The sequence below is a fragment of the Planococcus citri genome, chromosome 2 (genome assembly GCF_950023065.1).
Source record: "Planococcus citri chromosome 2, ihPlaCitr1.1, whole genome shotgun sequence".
NCBI classification, from domain to species: domain Eukaryota; kingdom Metazoa; phylum Arthropoda; class Insecta; order Hemiptera; family Pseudococcidae; genus Planococcus; species Planococcus citri.
Window position 1 is genome coordinate 70,378,183 of NC_088678.1, and position 17,867 is coordinate 70,396,049.

At 34.4% G+C, this 17,867-nt stretch overlaps 6 protein-coding genes across 7 annotated transcripts; 3 read left to right on the forward strand and 3 right to left on the reverse strand.

Annotated features, from left to right (window-relative positions):
* Window positions 1-2,526: 2,526 nt before the first annotated feature.
* On the forward strand, window positions 2,527-4,104 carry LOC135837474 (carbonyl reductase [NADPH] 1-like). The gene is made up of 5 exons (XM_065352763.1): window positions 2,527-2,673; window positions 2,884-3,012; window positions 3,091-3,222; window positions 3,399-3,637; window positions 3,724-4,104. The coding sequence occupies exons 1-5, from the start codon at window positions 2,632-2,634 to the stop codon at window positions 4,052-4,054; spliced, it is 873 nt and encodes a 290-aa protein (XP_065208835.1). The 5' UTR covers window positions 2,527-2,631; the 3' UTR covers window positions 4,055-4,104.
* Window positions 4,094-6,089, reverse strand: LOC135837475 (protein takeout-like). Of its 2 annotated transcripts, XM_065352764.1 has the most exons (6): window positions 5,893-6,087; window positions 5,163-5,255; window positions 4,915-5,062; window positions 4,676-4,809; window positions 4,440-4,592; window positions 4,094-4,352 (listed from the first exon to the last, which is right to left on the reverse strand). In XM_065352764.1, the coding sequence occupies exons 1-6, from the start codon at window positions 5,957-5,959 to the stop codon at window positions 4,198-4,200; spliced, it is 750 nt and encodes a 249-aa protein (XP_065208836.1). In that variant the 5' UTR covers window positions 5,960-6,087; the 3' UTR covers window positions 4,094-4,197. The 2 variants fall into 2 exon arrangements, with proteins under 2 accessions (XP_065208836.1, XP_065208837.1); XM_065352765.1 differs by lacking the exon at window positions 5,163-5,255 and having other exon boundaries at window positions 5,893-6,089.
* A 4,222-nt stretch (window positions 6,090-10,311) lies between these two features.
* LOC135837477 (uncharacterized) lies at window positions 10,312-12,720 on the forward strand. Its single transcript, XM_065352767.1, has 2 exons — window positions 10,312-10,602; window positions 10,679-12,720. The coding sequence occupies exon 2, from the start codon at window positions 10,692-10,694 to the stop codon at window positions 12,438-12,440; it is 1,749 nt and encodes a 582-aa protein (XP_065208839.1). The 5' UTR covers window positions 10,312-10,602; window positions 10,679-10,691; the 3' UTR covers window positions 12,441-12,720.
* LOC135837481 (selenoprotein S B-like) lies at window positions 12,684-14,375 on the reverse strand. Its single transcript, XM_065352771.1, has 5 exons — window positions 14,046-14,375; window positions 13,830-13,976; window positions 13,635-13,741; window positions 13,446-13,551; window positions 12,684-13,376 (listed from the first exon to the last, which is right to left on the reverse strand). The coding sequence occupies exons 1-5, from the start codon at window positions 14,143-14,145 to the stop codon at window positions 13,291-13,293; spliced, it is 546 nt and encodes a 181-aa protein (XP_065208843.1). The 5' UTR covers window positions 14,146-14,375; the 3' UTR covers window positions 12,684-13,290.
* A 306-nt stretch (window positions 14,376-14,681) lies between these two features.
* LOC135837478 (U6 small nuclear RNA (adenine-(43)-N(6))-methyltransferase) lies at window positions 14,682-17,865 on the forward strand. The gene is made up of 6 exons (XM_065352768.1): window positions 14,682-14,972; window positions 15,046-15,262; window positions 15,340-15,480; window positions 15,558-15,813; window positions 15,891-16,158; window positions 16,230-17,865. The coding sequence occupies exons 1-6, from the start codon at window positions 14,868-14,870 to the stop codon at window positions 16,695-16,697; spliced, it is 1,455 nt and encodes a 484-aa protein (XP_065208840.1). The 5' UTR covers window positions 14,682-14,867; the 3' UTR covers window positions 16,698-17,865.
* Window positions 16,695-17,795, reverse strand: LOC135837479 (uncharacterized). The gene is made up of 5 exons (XM_065352769.1): window positions 17,634-17,795; window positions 17,367-17,571; window positions 17,166-17,293; window positions 16,937-17,087; window positions 16,695-16,864 (listed from the first exon to the last, which is right to left on the reverse strand). The coding sequence occupies exons 1-5, from the start codon at window positions 17,793-17,795 to the stop codon at window positions 16,713-16,715; spliced, it is 798 nt and encodes a 265-aa protein (XP_065208841.1). The 3' UTR covers window positions 16,695-16,712.
* Window positions 17,866-17,867: the final 2 nt, after the last annotated feature.

The following is a 17,867-nucleotide window of genomic DNA, read 5'->3' on the forward strand; positions in this document are numbered from 1 at the left end:
AAGGGGGCCAAAATTTCAAAAAAATCATCGAAAAGTCGAATGATATATCAAATGAAATGTTTTTGAGGTCGCCAAACACAAATATGAACTCATTGTTTGGGTCTCACCCCACAATGTCCCTCTGTGCTCCAAGAAAGAGGCCAAATTTCGAAAAATCGTGGAAAGTCGAGTGATGTATCGAATGGTATGTTTTCGGGATTCTATTTTGAAATATTTTATTAATTTATGAGTTTTTCCAGCAAAAAAAGAAACATTAAAAATAATTAATTTCGTTTAAATTTCCCATAAAGAAATAATTTGAGTGGCACCTAACAAGGGAGGTGCCCCAGGTGACATGCACCGATTTTAATGATTCTTATACCATTGGATAGAGGACATCGAACATACTCTACCACAAAATTTTCAGCTGCTGAAGTTGATATTTCGATTTTTCAGAGCAATTTTTCGATTTTCACATAGCAATTGTGAAAATGGAAAAATCGCCCTGGAAGGGTCAAATATCAACTTCAGCAGCTGAAAATTTCACGGTGGGCTAGTCTTATCATAAGTATTAAAATGCTCAAATAATATGGAAGGTTTCGGTATGCGACCTCCGCCGACCATTTTTGATCAATTTTTCAAAATTGATATGTGAAAATCGAAAAATTGCTCTGAAAAATCGAAATATCAACTTCAGCAGCTGAAAATTTTTTGGTAGACTACGTTCGATGTCCTCTATCCAATGGTGCAAGAATCATTTAAATCGGTGCATGTCACCTGGGACACCTCCCTTGTAAGTATCTAGACAAAATTTAAAAACAGAAATTGGTTGGATGACTATACATTTTATTTCGATGAAATTCGACAACACAGATGAAAGTCCTAGTTCCATTTTATTTTCTAATTGAAAAATAATCAAAAACTGGTAGGTGAGTGAGCGTTTAAAAAAAAAAAATCTTGAGATGTATGTTTTCTTGGCAAAATGAGCGTTCTAACTTTTTGAATAGCGATCCCGATAATACCTTGGTAATACCTCGACTTACCTCTCTTCTCTTCCCACCAAAAGTTACTCCAATCAGTACAATATATTTTTGAGACGAATTTTCAGAATTATTTCTAAAATACTGGTGTACACCATGTTTTGTCGTTAACTTTTTTGGGGCTGAGAACCATTGTGCTTTGGATTCTAAAAATATGTGTTTAGCGATATTGAAAACATTCGATATAGGTATTCGTATTTACACGATGTTCAACGACTTTTTCAAAATTTTATCCTATTTAGAAGGACGTAAACTGTAAAGGGGTTTTGAGGAACTATAAGCAGAAATCAAGTTTATATTGAAAACATACCATTCGATATACTTATCACTCGACTTTTCATGATTTTTCAAGAGTTGGCCCCTTTTTTGGAGCGAAGAAGGACATTGTGAGGAGGGACCCAAAAAATAAGTTCATATTCGTACTCAGCGACCTCGAAAACGTACCATTCGGTACATCACCCGACTTTCCACGATTTTTCGAAATTTGGTCCCTTTTTTGGGGCACAGAGGGACATTGTGGGGTGGGACTCAAACATTGTGCTTGGCGACCTCAAAAACATTTCATTTGATATATATCACTCGACTTTTTGATGATTTTTTGAAATTTTGGCCCCCTTGTTAGGGCACAGAGGTACATTGGGGGAGAGGGGGCCCAAAAAATAAGTTCATATTCGTACTCAGCGACCTCGAAAACATTACATTCGATATATCACTCGACTTTTCACGATTTTTCAAAATTTTAACCCCCTTTTTGGGGCACAGAGGGGCTTTGATGAGTTGAACCCAGAAAATAAGAATTGGTATTCGTATTCAGCGACCTCGAAAACATACTATTCGATATATTGCATGTCCAGATTCGTTTTTCAAATATATGATTCAGTTGTGTGTTACTTGAAAAACCAAGCATCCCCCACCATCCCCTTGGGAGGGTTGAAGACCAATCAATGGTGGTGTGATTAATAGTTGGGTGAGTAGACTTTGTAAAAAAAATTTGAGCGTAAACGAATGATATTACATAAGTGGTAACTTTGATTAATTTATTGGACTGACTTTTTTTTGATACACCTACTCTTTCCACGCCTTTTTTTAGACACCTCTCTTGAGGGATGGGTATCGAGCGTAGTATCAAATTGTCGAGAATTTGAAGGGGAACATTTTTAGTCATGGTAGTTTTTCTCGTAAACCTATTATTTTCGGAGTAAATCGTAAAAAACATAAATCGGAACCGGTTTTAGCCCCCTAAAAAAGTTAGCTCCAGGGTTAGGAGGTTCGTTTTTTTTTTTTGGTACATAGTTCAGGGGGTTCATGTGAACACATTCCCGAAGAAAAAATTTATGTGCCAATTTTTTCCTTTTTAAAACCACTATTTGCCTGCTCTAAAATTCTGTTATGATTTTTTTGATTTTTGAAAAATAAGTTAAAATTTCGTCTATAGGTATAAGGTCAAAAATTCTTATCATTGATGACAATAAACACCTTGCTCATAAAAATTAATGGTTGTTTGTTTCATTAGATTGCAGGTATTTTGTTTTGTTTATTTTCTGTCTATAAAGTACTCTTCTTCGTGTCATTTCAATCCCTTTTAGCAAATAACAATTCACCTATTCTTTTGATGGATCTGTTTTTCAACTCCGATGATAGGAAAGTTGCAGTTGTGAGTATTAGCTACATAATTACATACATACCTACCTATAGGTACATACATACAAAGCCTAATTGAATAAATTGATCGATGAGTGAACGTCATCTTGTCTTCACTAGCTGTTGAAGACGAAGTGATTTTTAGATTGTGTTATGACTCAATTTTCATGTTGCTAACTTAATAACAGAGTAGATATTTTATTGTTGATATTGACTAGAATAGGTAACTGGCAGTAATAAAGGAATAGGATTGGCGATAGTGAAAGGCTTATGCAGTAAGTTTCCTGGAGAGGTGTATCTTACAGCTCGAAACGTAGAAAATGGCTTGAATGCTGTTAAAAGTTTATACAAAGTAAGTGATCTTCTGGCTTAAAGGAATAACTTTATGAAACTGAAATAATTCTCGACTCTGATATATTTTGATTGTCAGCAAGGATTTCATCCTAAATTTCATCATCTTGACGTGACAAATTATGAGAGCATTTTGAAACTGAAACGTCATCTGGAAGAGAGCTATGGTGGTTTGGACATATTGATTAATAATGCAGCAATAGGATATCCGGTAAGATTACAACGGTTATCAGTGAACTTGGGCTTGATTTTTTTAAATTTTGAGTACCTACCTATCAAATAAATATCTAAGGCGTGAAAGGGAAAATCAGGCATGAAAAGCATGTTTTTTATATTCAATTTAATTTACCTACCTAATTATAGGCAATACCTATGTCATTATTTCAGCACTTATCCGATGTTCCATTCCATATCCAAGTGAAAGAAACTCTCGCAGTAAATTATTTCGGCTTAAGAGACGTTTGCAACGTATTATTTCCAATTCTACGACCCCACGCCAGAGTAGTAAACTTATCCAGTTCGCAAGCAGCGATAAAAAACATACCAGGTGAATGTATAAAAGAACGACTATCATCGGATGACCTGACCGAAGCAGAACTATCCAAATTGATGGAATCTTTCCTCATGTAAGTATAATCTTGTCAAGTTCTCAACGTATAAAATTCAACTAATAATTTCATGATTTATGAATAACTTGAAAAATCGATTGCAGAGCAGCTCAAAGAGGTGCCCACAAAGAAGAAGGATGGCCCGATGACAGCTACGCTGTTTCTAAAGTGGCTGTAAATGCATTAACTCGCATCCAACAAAGGGAATTTTTACTCGACGAAGATCGAGAAGGTATTGTCGTCAATGCAGTCCATCCTGGTCAAATAGCCACCGATTTGACGCGTTATAAAGGGTACCAAAATACAACTCAAGGTGCTCAGATTCCATTATACGCTGCCTTACTTCCTAAAAACGTTGTTCAGCCAATCGGATCGTTTATATGGTGGAATAAGCAAATCGTCGATTGGATCAATGGACCTATACCTTTGATATGAGATGAGAAAATTTGTCGCTTAAATACAAAAGTACATACCTACATTATAATTAGGTATATTGTATAAAATATAACAGCCTATATAAAATTAAATATAAAATCATTTGGCACGAGGATAAAGTATAGTGGTATTATTTTCCGTATTTAGATATCCGGATAAATATATTCCCAAGGAACTAAATCAGCTATGCTGGTTAGAATTAATCGGAAAACTTCTGAAATTGCTTCTCCTAACGCTGGTCCTATTTCTGTAGTTACTTCTTTCCAATTTTCGTTCAAGAAAGTTAACATGTTTTCACCTATCGTATAAACACAGTGTTAAGAAAAAAAAAAGTCACAATGATTCACTTAATTATGCTGACGAGTGACGAGTTATCTATACCTACCTAATAGTTTATCTCCATTGAATAAGTTTTCTAATTGAAAGTACGTTCTTCCATTTTGATATCCTAATGAACTGGTGGTTATATTCATGTATTTTCTGCCATTTTTTTTGGTTATATAATCCCAGTCGTATTTGTAAGTAATCTTCAAATCAGCTATTTAAATTTAAAAAAAAATTAATTAGCAATTTAATCAATTTGTTTAATATCCGTTGAATTATTTTACGAAAACAACCGACTTATTGTAACGTTCGCTTTTCCATTTCCAACGATGGGAAGAATTAAAATTCGACCAGTTACTTCGTAATTTCCTTCGATGTATATTTTTGGAATTTCAAAATCCCATTCAATGTGTCGACCTGGTATATTGGTCCTGACGAGCAATGAAAAAAAATAATAAAAAAATACACCTATTGTAATAATATTTTGTTTAAAATGATACTCTTATACGTAATTTTATTGGTTGAATTTTTTTCACCTGGCTTCTTTAAAAATTGCATCCCTGAGACCATATATAGAAGAATTCTTGAGCGTTAACGATATTCCAATTTGTCGAATGCCCTGTTCGACGGTCAATGCGGTAATAAATAATGGATCCAATTTAGGAACTTTATATCTTGGGTCACCTTAAACAAGAATCCATCAAACAACAAAAAAAAAAAAAAAAAAAAAAAAATCAAATGAGCTGGAAAAAATAATAAATATGTAGGTAGCAGATTTTTATACCGTTGATGAAATAAGGAATAGCCGCTTGACCATGTTTCACTACACAGTCGTTTAAATTAGGATCATTTCTACTGCATGCTAAAGTATAACTTGCTGAAAATAATGTATAATTATTCAATTTTGACTATATAGATAATTATATGGGTTAAATACCGCTTATTATAGGTTTATGTGGTACAATTTTTTTGAATTTATTTCCTACATTACGCAAATCACGCGTTGAATTGGTATTTTAATTAAACTGTGTCATCGAACTACATTATTATGCCTGAACCTGTCGAACTAGTTACGGGATACCTATTTTGAAGAACAGTAGCATAGTGAATTTTGCTCATCAAATTGATCGTATAGGCTTCATGCTGTTTAGTTAATAGTTGCTTTTGTACTTTTACTTTTTAGTACGAAAAAATTGATTTCGATTTCAAGTTCAGTTTATTGACTTTTTTTTTAAAATATCAAAATAGGTAGCTCATCTATTTTTTAATGCAATGCAACGATACTAATAGGTACCTAATTAAAATAGTGATAAGATCTTCATATTCTATCAAACAGATTATAGTTTGATGAACATTTTTTTTTTCTTCAAATTAGGCAGGTATTAAATTAAAGTCAAGTTTTTTTTTTTTTACGAATTGAAGGATGCATTCGAAAAGAAAAACTTCACTTCATCAAAACAATATAAGTAAACCAGTATAGGTACTCGTATTAATATGATAAAATATACACTTACGCAGTTTCAAAGCATACAATGATGTAAAATAAACACAGAAAATTAACAATAAATAAAAAATCAACATTATACTGCTGGATGAAATATGTAATGTTATAAGCACTGTAAGGTATTATTCACTGCACCATAGATCGATGTAGGTACTTGTCTAGCACATAACTATTACTAAAATAACCCGTCTCAACTCATTGATTTGCATTTATATCAAGTTAAATTATTTAATATACGTAGGTACCTATATTAAATATTGTTATTTACCCTCGTTAAAACGAGTTACCTGGATTTTATGTACCGGCCAAAAAGCAACAATAATCTTTCATTCATAAATATCTACCTCGGTATTACTAGGAAGAGTTAAATTTGCGCAATCTTTTCGTAGACGAGTTTATGGAAATTTTTAGTCGAATTTATGTAGGACAATGTTACCTATAGTTTTTTTTTTTGACATAGTTTTTACAGTACAATTAGCAAAAAATGCTATCAATATTTCAAAATAAATGATTTTTGAGTATTTTTACAAAATTGTGAGTCAAAAATTGGGTCATGATTTTAGGACTTTTAGAAAAAGTGTCATTGGACGTTTGAAAAAGTGTCCTACAACGTATTAAAATGAATACTAAAGTTTTTACGAAGCTTAAGTAAACAGGTAATTTCGACAGAAATGTTTTTGAGAATTTTGAGCACAAAATTGGGTCCCTGATTCTAAGATTTTTGAAAAAGGTATCACGACCTATCAAAATAAATTAGTTGGAATTTGGGGAAAAATCGAAAATTTCTATCAAAATCCTTTTTTGAGTATAGGTACATACTTTTGATAGGGTTACCTATAGTTTTTGAAATTTTTGACGACGTATCGTGAGAATTACCAAAATGAGTTGAAATTTCTCGCAAAACTAGAGTGTTTTTTTGAAAATTTTTGAACACTTTTGAGCTCAAACTTGAGTCATAGTTTTTTGGATTTTGGATAAATTCTGTTCAACCTGTCAAAATGGGTTAAATTTTTGCAAAAAATTCAAAATATTTTGACAAAAATGTTTATTTTGAAATTTTTGTAAAATTTTGAGCTCAAACTGGGTCATCCTTTTCACGGTTTTTGAAAAAGATGTCTTAAGACTTATACTTAATGAAAGAAGATGTTGGAAGAAAAAAAAAATGTCTATCAATATTTTTTTTGAGCACTTTTGAAGGATTTTGAATCCAATCTGAAGTCTTTCGACAAAAATATTTTTTGAGAATTATTGTAGAATTTTAAGCTCAAACTTCGGTCATGATTTTTATTAGGCTGTTTGAAAAGTGTCATAACTGGGTCGCATTCCATGTCAACTCAACCAAAAAAAGGCGATTTTGAAAGTCATGTCTTTTGATTTCGCTCAATTTTTTTTACAATTTATACCCACCCAGTAAGTAAAAACCCCGCAATTAGTTTGGCCCCAGCCCACTCGGGGGGCGGGTGGGGGGGATTCTATTATTTTCACGTTGTTTCGAGGTATGTACTCGACTTCAGCAGGCAATTCCTCAAAAACTATGATACTTTGATCAAACCTGATTTCACAGTTCGAAAGGGCCTCGAATTTACAATTTTTTAAGCATTTTGAAATTCTCAAAAGTTGAAAGTTGAACTTTCAAATTTAAAGTTCAAATTTCAAAATAGCGCTGTAAAAGGGAGCTACCATTTAAAGTTTTGAAAAAATTTCCATAGATGTACATTTTAATGCTTTTTTGAAATATTTAAGTTTCGAGATGGGATCTCTTAATGGAGGGGAAGCATCTTCACCCCCAGGCCCCAATTTTGGGCGAAACATTCGAAAGAAAATTTGGGGCATGTGATGCATCGAATTCTATGTTTTTGGTGACGCTGAACACAAATATGACGTCAGATTTTTGAAGGACCCCGGCCATGGCCCCCAGCACATCTCCAAAGGGGGTAAAAGTTTAAAGAAGTGTTTTGTTTGTGCGACACATAGAATAGTGTGTTTTTGGTGACGCTGAACACGAATATGACGTCAGATTTTTGATTGGACCCGTCCACGGCGCGGCCCCCAGCACGTACCCAAAGGGGGTAACCCAAAATAATGGTTACATAGTATATTTTCGATATCACTGAACACGAATATAGCCATAGTTTTTTAAATCGACCTCACTCATGGCCCCCAGAACCTCCCCCAAAAGGTAAAAGTCCAAGAAAATTGTCGGTGGCCGTGGATGGGTTCCAATCAAAAATCTGACCTCATATTCGTGTTCAGAGCCACCAAAAACATACTATTCCATGTGTCGCACGAACAAAACACTTTTTTGAACTTTTATCCCCTTTGGGGAGGTGCTAGGGGCCATGGATGGGGTTCTATCAAAATCTAACGTCATATTCGTGTCCAGCATCACCAAAAACATAGAATTCGATACATCACATGCTCCAGATTTTCTTTCGAAAGTTTCGCCCAAAATTGGTGGTGGGGGTGCTCCCCCTCCATTAAGAGATCCCATCTCGAAACTTGAATATTTCAAAAAAGCATCAAAGGTACATCTATGGAATTTTTTTCAAAACTTTAAATGGTAGCTCCCTTTTACAGCGCCATTTTGAAATTTGAACTTTCAATTTGAAAGTTCAACTTTCAACTTTTGAGAATTTCAAAATCCTTAAAAAGTTGTAAATTCATCGCCCTTTCGAACTGTGAAATCAAGTTTGATCAAAGTATTATAGTTTTGGAGGAATGGGCTGCTGAAGTCGAGTACCTCGAAACAACGTGAAAATTCCTATCAAAACTTTTTTTTGAGCACTTTTGAAGAATTTTAAATCCAATGTTGAGTCATAATTTTCTGAAGTTTTGAAAAAATGTCCTTCGACCTATCAAAATAGGTCAAATTTTTGGAAAAAGCTCGATTATTTCAGCGAAAATGTTTTTTGAGAATTTTTAATAAATTTCGAGCTCAAACTTGAGTGATGATTTTTAGGGTTTTTGAAAAAGGTGTCATTCGAACTATAAAAAAAATGTAGAATTTGAATATTTCAGCAAAAATGGTTTTCAGCATCTTGAGCAAAAAAAATGGTTATGGTTTTCGTATTTAAAAAAAAAAAAACAAAAATGGGTTATAATTTTATCAGAAAATCAAAAATTTCTATTAAAACCTTTTTTGTGGACTTCCTCAAAAATCATGACCTAAATTCGGCTTAAAATTTCTTGAAAAATGCTCAAGAAACATTTTTATTGAAATATTTGAATTTCTCGCAAAATTTTAACCAAGTTTGGTTGATCTCATGACATTTTTTCAACCCCCCCCCCCACATCATGATCCGATTTTGGGCTCAGAATTCTTCAAAATTGCTTTCAAAAAGTCTATGCAATTGAACTTCTTGCGAAGTTTTAATCTTAGGTACGTTGATAGGTCACAAGATCACTTTCGAATTACCTATTCTACTCGTAAAACAGTTCATTTTTGGATGAAATTGGAAAGGGCGCTAATCGTGCTATTTTTAAATTCCACAGCGTCCTATTGTGTGAACTGTGAACACTTTTTCGAAACCTTTGATTCAAGAAATGGCGTGAAACGATTGTCGATTAGGTACCTACTCATCATGAAGATTAATGCAGAATACAGATAAGTAAATGCGATTCTCAAAATAGTCGTCATTCTTACGTTAATTTAAAAATTCTCAGTAGATAGGTACTTCTAAGTTCTAATCAATTTTTATTTTTACCAAGAAACTAGGTACCTAAACCCTGAACTAATGTTGCTCATCCTGTAAAATTAAAGACTCAAAGAGGCAAACATTTTTGAAAACAGGTTTGAGGTTTTCAAGGAAATTGAAAAATGTTGGAAGACGGAAGATGAAGATGGACTAAATTGGTACCTACTTTAAGATTATCAAAAGTTAATTAGTTTTTGATATTTTATTTTCCATCAGAGAAATAATTATAATCGTGTCGATAAGAAGACTTCTCAAGTTTAAATTTTGTGTATCAACAGTGATAATGAACTGTCTTAGTAAATCACTAAAACTAAATCTTACGTTGTTACTCTTTCGTTATTCAAATTCAATATTTTTTGCACAGTCAGCAAAAAATAAAAGAAAAAGACAATCATACTCGAAATTCGATTCGAATGAGTCTGAGCTGAATAGAGACACGTTCACACCTTTGACTATATATACATGGACTGCTATCTCCTATTGTTGTTGAATGGGAATCGTGAAGCCAAAGCAATAGAGGTACTAGATCGGGACATGGGCTCTGAGCATGCGCGAGATTTCGTTGCATGAGCGTAGCGGTAGTTGGAACGTAGGAGGGTGTTCGTCGCTCCGTGGTTCACCGTGATTGGAAGGTGCGAGGGTGGGTGGGATTCCTGCGCGCGCATGAAAATTCCCGATGCTCCCGATCTAGTACCTCTATTACTTCGGCGTCATCGGCAACAATGAAGATAGTAGTCCATGTATATATAGTCAAAGGTTCACACTGCTTCAAAGAGACACTGTCGTATGGACCTGTGAAAACAGTCAAACCCGGCACGCACAAACACAAAAACATAAATAATAGAGAAAACACCGACACCTTATCGAACTGTGTGTATTATTTTTTTCTGTTTTGCGTGAAAAAAACTAGTGATTTATTACCAAACGAAACATAATTTCATTAAAGTAATTAATTGACGCGAATTATTCCAACGCCCCATTCTAAAATGATGTAATTCATTTTCCACCGCCAGTTCATTTTCACCGTAAGTAAACAATCGAATACTCTAATCAATGATTACAATGGTTCACCATTCTAATTGGTTTTATCTATGTTTAAAGACAATCCTTGAAAATGCGACTAGCTCTGGAGAGTAAATACATCGATAAGCTGAATTACGACGTGCATTACAACGATGCGATTTATTACGACAAATGCGAATCTTCCGGCGGCTCGACCTCGCAATCGTTCATCGAATTTCGTAGCCCTAAGAAACCGGACGCTGCTAACAAACCGAACGACTGCGTTAAAGATGATAAACATACCCAAAACTGTACCCGTATCAACGGTAAAAGCTACAAATGCGCTCATTGTAACAAACTTCACAAGAAGATTATCTGCAAGAAGAATAATAATAACAAAGATGGCATTCAACGTAAGAAACTAAAATCGTACTCTTGCGCCGGCTGTTCGACTACGTTCAGGAATCTGGTGCAGCTTAGGAAACATTCTAGAGCGTGTAAAAGTGCAATAAAAAATAATCGAAAATGTCCCGATATCAACTGCAAACGTACCTTTTCCAAGTTGATCTTACTATTGAACCATTTAAAAGAGCATCTAACCGAAGCCGGTCTATCGTTCGAATTTTATACTCTTCAAGAGTTCGAAAACTGGCAGAATAAGTTCGGCAACGAGTTCGTGCTGGTGAAAACGTTCAAAACCAAAGCAACCGATTTAATTTATCGTTATTACGTTTGCCAGTTCGAAATCACCGATGGTGTATCTTCAACGAAGAGTATTTGCCAAGGCAAGGTATTCGTTACGAAGAAATCTAACGGAGCTGTTGTCAAATACATGCCCCACGATCAGCTTTGCAAATGGTCGAAGAAAACCGTTTGCCAGAATTTAACCACCGAAGCTACCACTTTGGAGGATAATCTTCACCAAAAGGATAAACTACGATCGATTCTATCGAATCATAGGTTTAACGAAGTTGATACCGAGAAAGATATAGAATCTGTTAAGAAATCTATTCGTGATCGGATCAGTCAACTAGATGAGTGCGTTAGTGCCGGCGATGTGCAATCTTTACTCAATATCGAGTACGTTCTGCAAGAGTTACTCAAAATGTACACTAAAACCGATACATTGGTCGAGTCTAAAACCGAACCTACCGAACAAGAGAAAGTTCCCGAATCCAACGAACCCTTTACCAGTGAACTTAAGTACGCCGACGATGTGAATAAAGTGGCCTTTAACGTAGGCCCTTACTCGATCAGTTCATTACATCTTAAATCACTCGATTACAATATACCTTCGGCTGAATGCGCTATTTTGAAATCAGTAGCTCAAGATTTCCGTAAAGGATGGTTATACGATACCATATTGGATGCGTTCCTTTACATGTTATGCAAACCTCATCCTAATGCTATGTTCTTGGAGACTGCTGTCAGTCAAATTATAAACAGCAACTCGTTAAATTCACTTCGTATGCAATTAGGCGATAAATATTTCACCAATATCGAGAATATCTTCGTCACATTCAATCCGAACGGTAAACATTGGGTTTTATTAGTGGTTAAACCGAAACTCAAACAAATACAAATCTACGACCCTACTTCGAAAAAGAAAACAACCAGTCAATCTTTGATGAAGTTCGTCAAACAATTAATTTGCGTTTTATTGAACGATTTCGGTCCGAATGAAACATGGAACATTGTTGTGCCTAAACACATCATTCAAAAAGGTAATTACAACTGCGGAGTTTATGTTTGTTGGTACGCTGAGCGTATTTTGAAAAATGAAGACGTCGTTACCGAATTTAGTGCTAGCGAATTTCGTAAATATATTTTTAATTTCATCGGCGGTCACGGAGACGAATAAAGATATAAAATCTAACTCTCTTCTCGCTTCGAGGTGTATTATCAAATCGACTCGAATGAGTTTTTCTGTTATTATTTTTTTTCTGTTCTTGAGAATTAGTTTCAATTGTATTTTGCTCCAGTAGCCTGTTTTACGTTGAGACTTATTGTTTTAGCCAACTACCTGAAATTTAACCTGGTTCACTACGTTTAACATCTATTCTCTAGTTTAATTTGTATATACTATTTTCAGTTGTAAACCATGTACTCTTACGTTGTTTTATTAAATTACTATTATCGTCTGTTTCGTTCTTCAATCATTTCGTCGTTCTACAGGTAACATCGAGAAATTACACAGACATGTTTCCTTACCATTAATTAAATTAATGTAATACGGTTTTTAATAAATAATAAACTTTTAACAAAATACACTATACATTATAAGGTAACAAAAAAACAGAACTTCGTAAGACAAATAGGCTATACACAGCCTAATTACCTCAGAACAATTATTGATTAGGTGAAAATAATTACATCAAATAAACATTCAAGTACGTCTGATGAATATAAAATATTAAAAGAAAATCGAAAAAAAAAAATTATTAATTACCCTATTTAGATGGTAATTTGAAGCGAGATTTTTCATACACCTGGAAATCCTCTAAAATATACCGGTCCAGTCGATGTTCAAGGACGATTATAATGTGAAATTGATAAAGAAGTCGAGTGAGCAGAATATGTATTATTATTCCACTTGAGTGGAATGTTTATATAAGGTCAACTTCTGTCGCTGAACGATTTTGGTACAGAAAATTAACTATTTCACGAATAAAGATGAAAAATTGTAGGATGATTTGATTATAGGAGAAATTCTAACCGCAATTTCCTCGAGAGCAGGCTGTTCTTCTGGGCGGTCTGTAGGACGGTAAAGAACTGGATCCCATCAAAGGGTTATATGCTGTTGAAATAAAATGAATTAGAGTATTGTAATTTTTTTTTTTTTTTGAAAGGAAGTCGAATGATGTACCTGGTTTGTGGTTCTTTTTGTCAGAGTCATCTTCGACGCTGTCTTTTAATCGAACACCATCGATGTTCAAAGCAGCAGCTCGTTGTTCTCTTTTCAAAGCTTCTTTCTGAAATGATTTGGATTAGTGCAACGGTGTAGGAAACTAGGAAATCAATTGAATTCGTTTCTAAACAATGATCAACAACAAACCTCTTCCATTTTCTCTTTAAAAATCTGAGCTTCTTTTTCATATTTTTCTTGTAATCTTAACCTAGCTTGTTCCATTTTTTCTTTTTCCTTTCGTAAAACATCCGGATCTGAAAACCGATCACCAGATATGTATGATTTTGATCGATTTTTTTTCGCAATTTTACGTGCAGTCAGACTTGAGATTGAGAAACAAACCTTTGTGGTGTGTGGCTTCATACTGTCTATTTTCTCTTTTCCTCAGCCATTGGTAAAAATGATGTTGAAGATGATAAGACCAGATATAGATGACCAATATCAAAGATCCTAGGATCACCCAACCAGACGATCCGATGGTCGAGAAAACTGTAATTTAGATCCAAATTAGCGGTTTATGTATGATTAAGAAACTGATCATTTCAGTATTCATCTTACGTTGGCTGAATTGACTATCGATGTAGTTAGATCTAGGGCTGACATCTTCATCGTCATCGGGATAGTTAGTAATAGTTACATCGTCATCGTCCTGGAACATGCTGAAATTTTTCAGTAAACAACGAACAGAATTTGCAGGATGATCACTTCCACGCTGGCAAATTTCAAGTCAACAGATGTTCACCGGGTTAAATAAGCACCCACGCACATAAGTTTACGATTGTTAGAAGAAAAACTACGACAAAATTGAGTAAGAATTTGAATTTGAATAAAATTGAACTTGAGAAAAAATTTTGTTCTGTTTTATCAGTTGCTCATTTTGCACTTGTATTTACATTGGTTCCCTGAGTGACCAAGAGATGGCGTTTTGAAGTTGAGCTTTTAGATGTTTCCGGTATTTGGATCGGCTGAAACTTTTGTTTTTAAATCATTTTAACTGTAAATTTTTCAACTTTAAGCAATTATTAAAAATTTTGAAAGTATGTTCAAGTAAAATAATTTATTTTAAACGTGTTTGTTTCGACATTAAGTTGAAAAAAATGAGAATATACAACATTGATTTTGGCCTTCAACTTTACATGTTCTCTTTCTGTGGTAATTTTGGTAATATACCGTAAACATCTTTATCAAAAATTTACAAAAATTCTTTATCAGTGAATTTTGAGATTTTTTTTCGAAAAAGGCGCTAACAATTTTCCTTTGCGTTTTCCTCATGGAAAAAGAGAAAATAACCTAATTCTTGCGTTAAATTACGATATATTAATTCACATACAGTCACTGTAATCATTTGCTGAAAAAATATTCCGTTCGAATTCACACACGATGTCGATGAACAGATTCATGCATCCTCGAAATCTCTACAAAACACCGCCGAATTTCAAAGAACTAGCGATCAAGTATCCGGAATTCAGAGAATATGCTCGAAACGTAAGTTCTTCGCTCCTATTTGACACAGAAACTCGTAAAGTATTCCAATATACGTAGAGCTTTTCATTTTCAGAACCTGGATGGAAGTGTTTGCTTTGATTTTAAGAACTCCCATGCACTTCGATGTCTGAACACAATTCTACTGAAGAAAGATTTCAATCTGGATGTATTCATTCCGCCAGATAATCTTGTGCCTACTCTACCTCTACGTCTTAATTACATTTTATGGCTGGAGGATGTATTGGAATGGAAAGCAGGGACTGATTCGTTGATCAAAGGAATCGATATTGGTATAAATTGAATATTGATTTACATACGTACTTGGAAACTATTGTATTAGTATTTGTCTGATGATGGATTTTTACAGGTACAGGAGCTACTTGTATTTTCCCTCTCTTAGCAGCTAAGAACAATGGCTGGAAAATGATCGGTACCGAAATTAACGAAACTAGCGTAAACATTGCTGTTGAAAATATCCGTAGAAATTCACTCGATCATCTCATTTCAAGTACTGTTTACTTGATATTATCATTTCTAATCCTCGGTATTGATAATTAATTGATATCAATGGTATATTTTTTACAGTTAAAACTGTCCCTGATACTGTTTTTCTGGATGGAGTATTCGATAAGATGGAGACATTTGATTTCTGTATGTGTAATCCTCCGTTTTTCAGTTCTGAACAGGATGTCGATTCTACTCAAAAATCACGCACAGCTAATCGAAAAGAACCGAATAATTGTCGAACTGGCGTCTCCGATGAAATTATTTCTCCCGGAGGTGAAGTTGAATTTATTCGGAATATTATTCGTGATAGTTTGAAGCTTCGTGAACGCATAAAGTTTGTAGTATTTTCACGGTGGAATACTTTGTACTTAATTTTCAAAGATTTCAAATATGTAATTATTTGTGTTTCAGAATTTATACAACGATGATGGGCCATAAAAGCTCGTTGGAGATATTAATAAAAGACCTACAGAGTCACGGATTAACCTACTCACAGACTATGTTCTGTCAAGGGCATACCATAAGATGGGCTCTGGCGTGGACATTTTGCTCAATAGAACTAAAGGACTATCTTCCTGATACTCACAAAAAAGTTAAACCCATCACTTGGACCATTGATTCGAAATATAATTTCAAAGGATGCGTTGAACGAATTCCAAATTTATTAACTGATCTAAATGTAAGTTTCGTTTTCCTATTTTATGTAATTTTCAATCTATGAGAAAATAATCACACATGTTCGTGCTGTAGATCCCGTTCAAAGAAATAGAATCGTTCAAAAAAAGAGCCATGTGGAAAATAACCGCCCACGAAAACACATGGAGTGGTTCTCGACGAAGAAGACGCGAACGTCAGAGAATAAATAAAATACTAAATTCCGCCGATAATACCAAACCGGAATCCAGCATGGAAACTTCTGACACTTCCGTCGATGTCTCCAAAACATCAGAATCTTCAAACAATGATCATCAAATGGACGTAGACGATGATAAAATCGAACGAAATTCAGCTTCGAAACGGTCTTTAGAAGAAGATGACGATTCTCCGGTAAAGAAAATCAAAACTGAAGATGAAAACACCAAAGAACCTATCGTTGAAGCTGTGCTCAATTTATACAGCAGTAAAGATAGCAACGTTGATTTGCAAATGGCCTACGTGAGCGGATCGAAAGAAGCGCTTCACCAATTAATGACGTATTTGAAAAATAATCTGGTGTAAAGTCAGCAAGATTTATTAAGTATCTCGAATTTTTCGCAACATTTTATCTAATCGAGGATCGACGTTGATGTTTTTTAATCTCTTGTCGAGTAAACTGAAATCAACCAGTTCTACCTCGTGACACGGATCTTCTTCTGTGGATAAGTATTTTTGAGCGAAATTGACAGCTGCAAAAAGAAGAGCATTTGATTATATGAATTGGAATGAAATCGGTGATAATTCTGTGAGATTCGATGTACCTAAAAGTCTCTCACACATTGCACATATTCCACACCACGTTCGGAAATCAACGTGTGATTTTTCTTTTAAATCGATCAATTCGGATACTTCTTGTTGTTCAATTTGGGTAAAACTTCGACCCATTACTTGTTCCAAAGCTGTGATGATTTTCTAGAAAATATTGTTAAATGTGACTCGCGTTGTAGTACCTATATTATGTATTACCGTATGTACGATCAGAATTCTTACCGAACTTGGTAGTAACCTTGTTTCATTTAGTTCTGGATCTATGTGTATTTTGAATACTTCGTTGTAAATGAGATGACTTTTGTTCGTTATGTAAACATGTAACTTTAAATAATCTAAAGATGTCAGTTCTGAAATGACTCGTTATTATTAGTTTTGACCTTTGATCAAACGTTGGAACGTTAGAATTGTTAAATTATCAACCTGATAAGCTACTTTTACTCATTGGAAGCTCAAATCTGGCACTACGTCGAGTGAAAGTACGTGGTAAAGTGAATAATGATTCGGTATTCGTGATCAACGAATTCAAACGTAGCTCTCGCCGGAGTGATTTGATTTCATCGGTAACTGCCGAAGATCTACGGTTAGTGATTGATTTCGCGTACACTTCTTCGTAAACCATTCGTTTCTGGAGAAGTCGTCGAGTTTGTTTATTTATTCGGTTAAAATTTAATCGAGTTGCTCCTTTACCTGAGGGTCAGATTCATTATCTACAGTTTCCAAGTCTAATTCTCTCTGTAAAAGTTTCAGTAATTCTGGATCAATGATGTAATGATCTTGTATTGCATTTTCTTTACTGTCGTCTTCTTTCGATGGAGTGATTTCATCGTTCTCTTGATTTTCCAATTGCATTGAATCGTCGTAACTTGATACCTAGTGGCAATAAATTGTGATTGAAAAAAATACAGATTATGTAACACGATT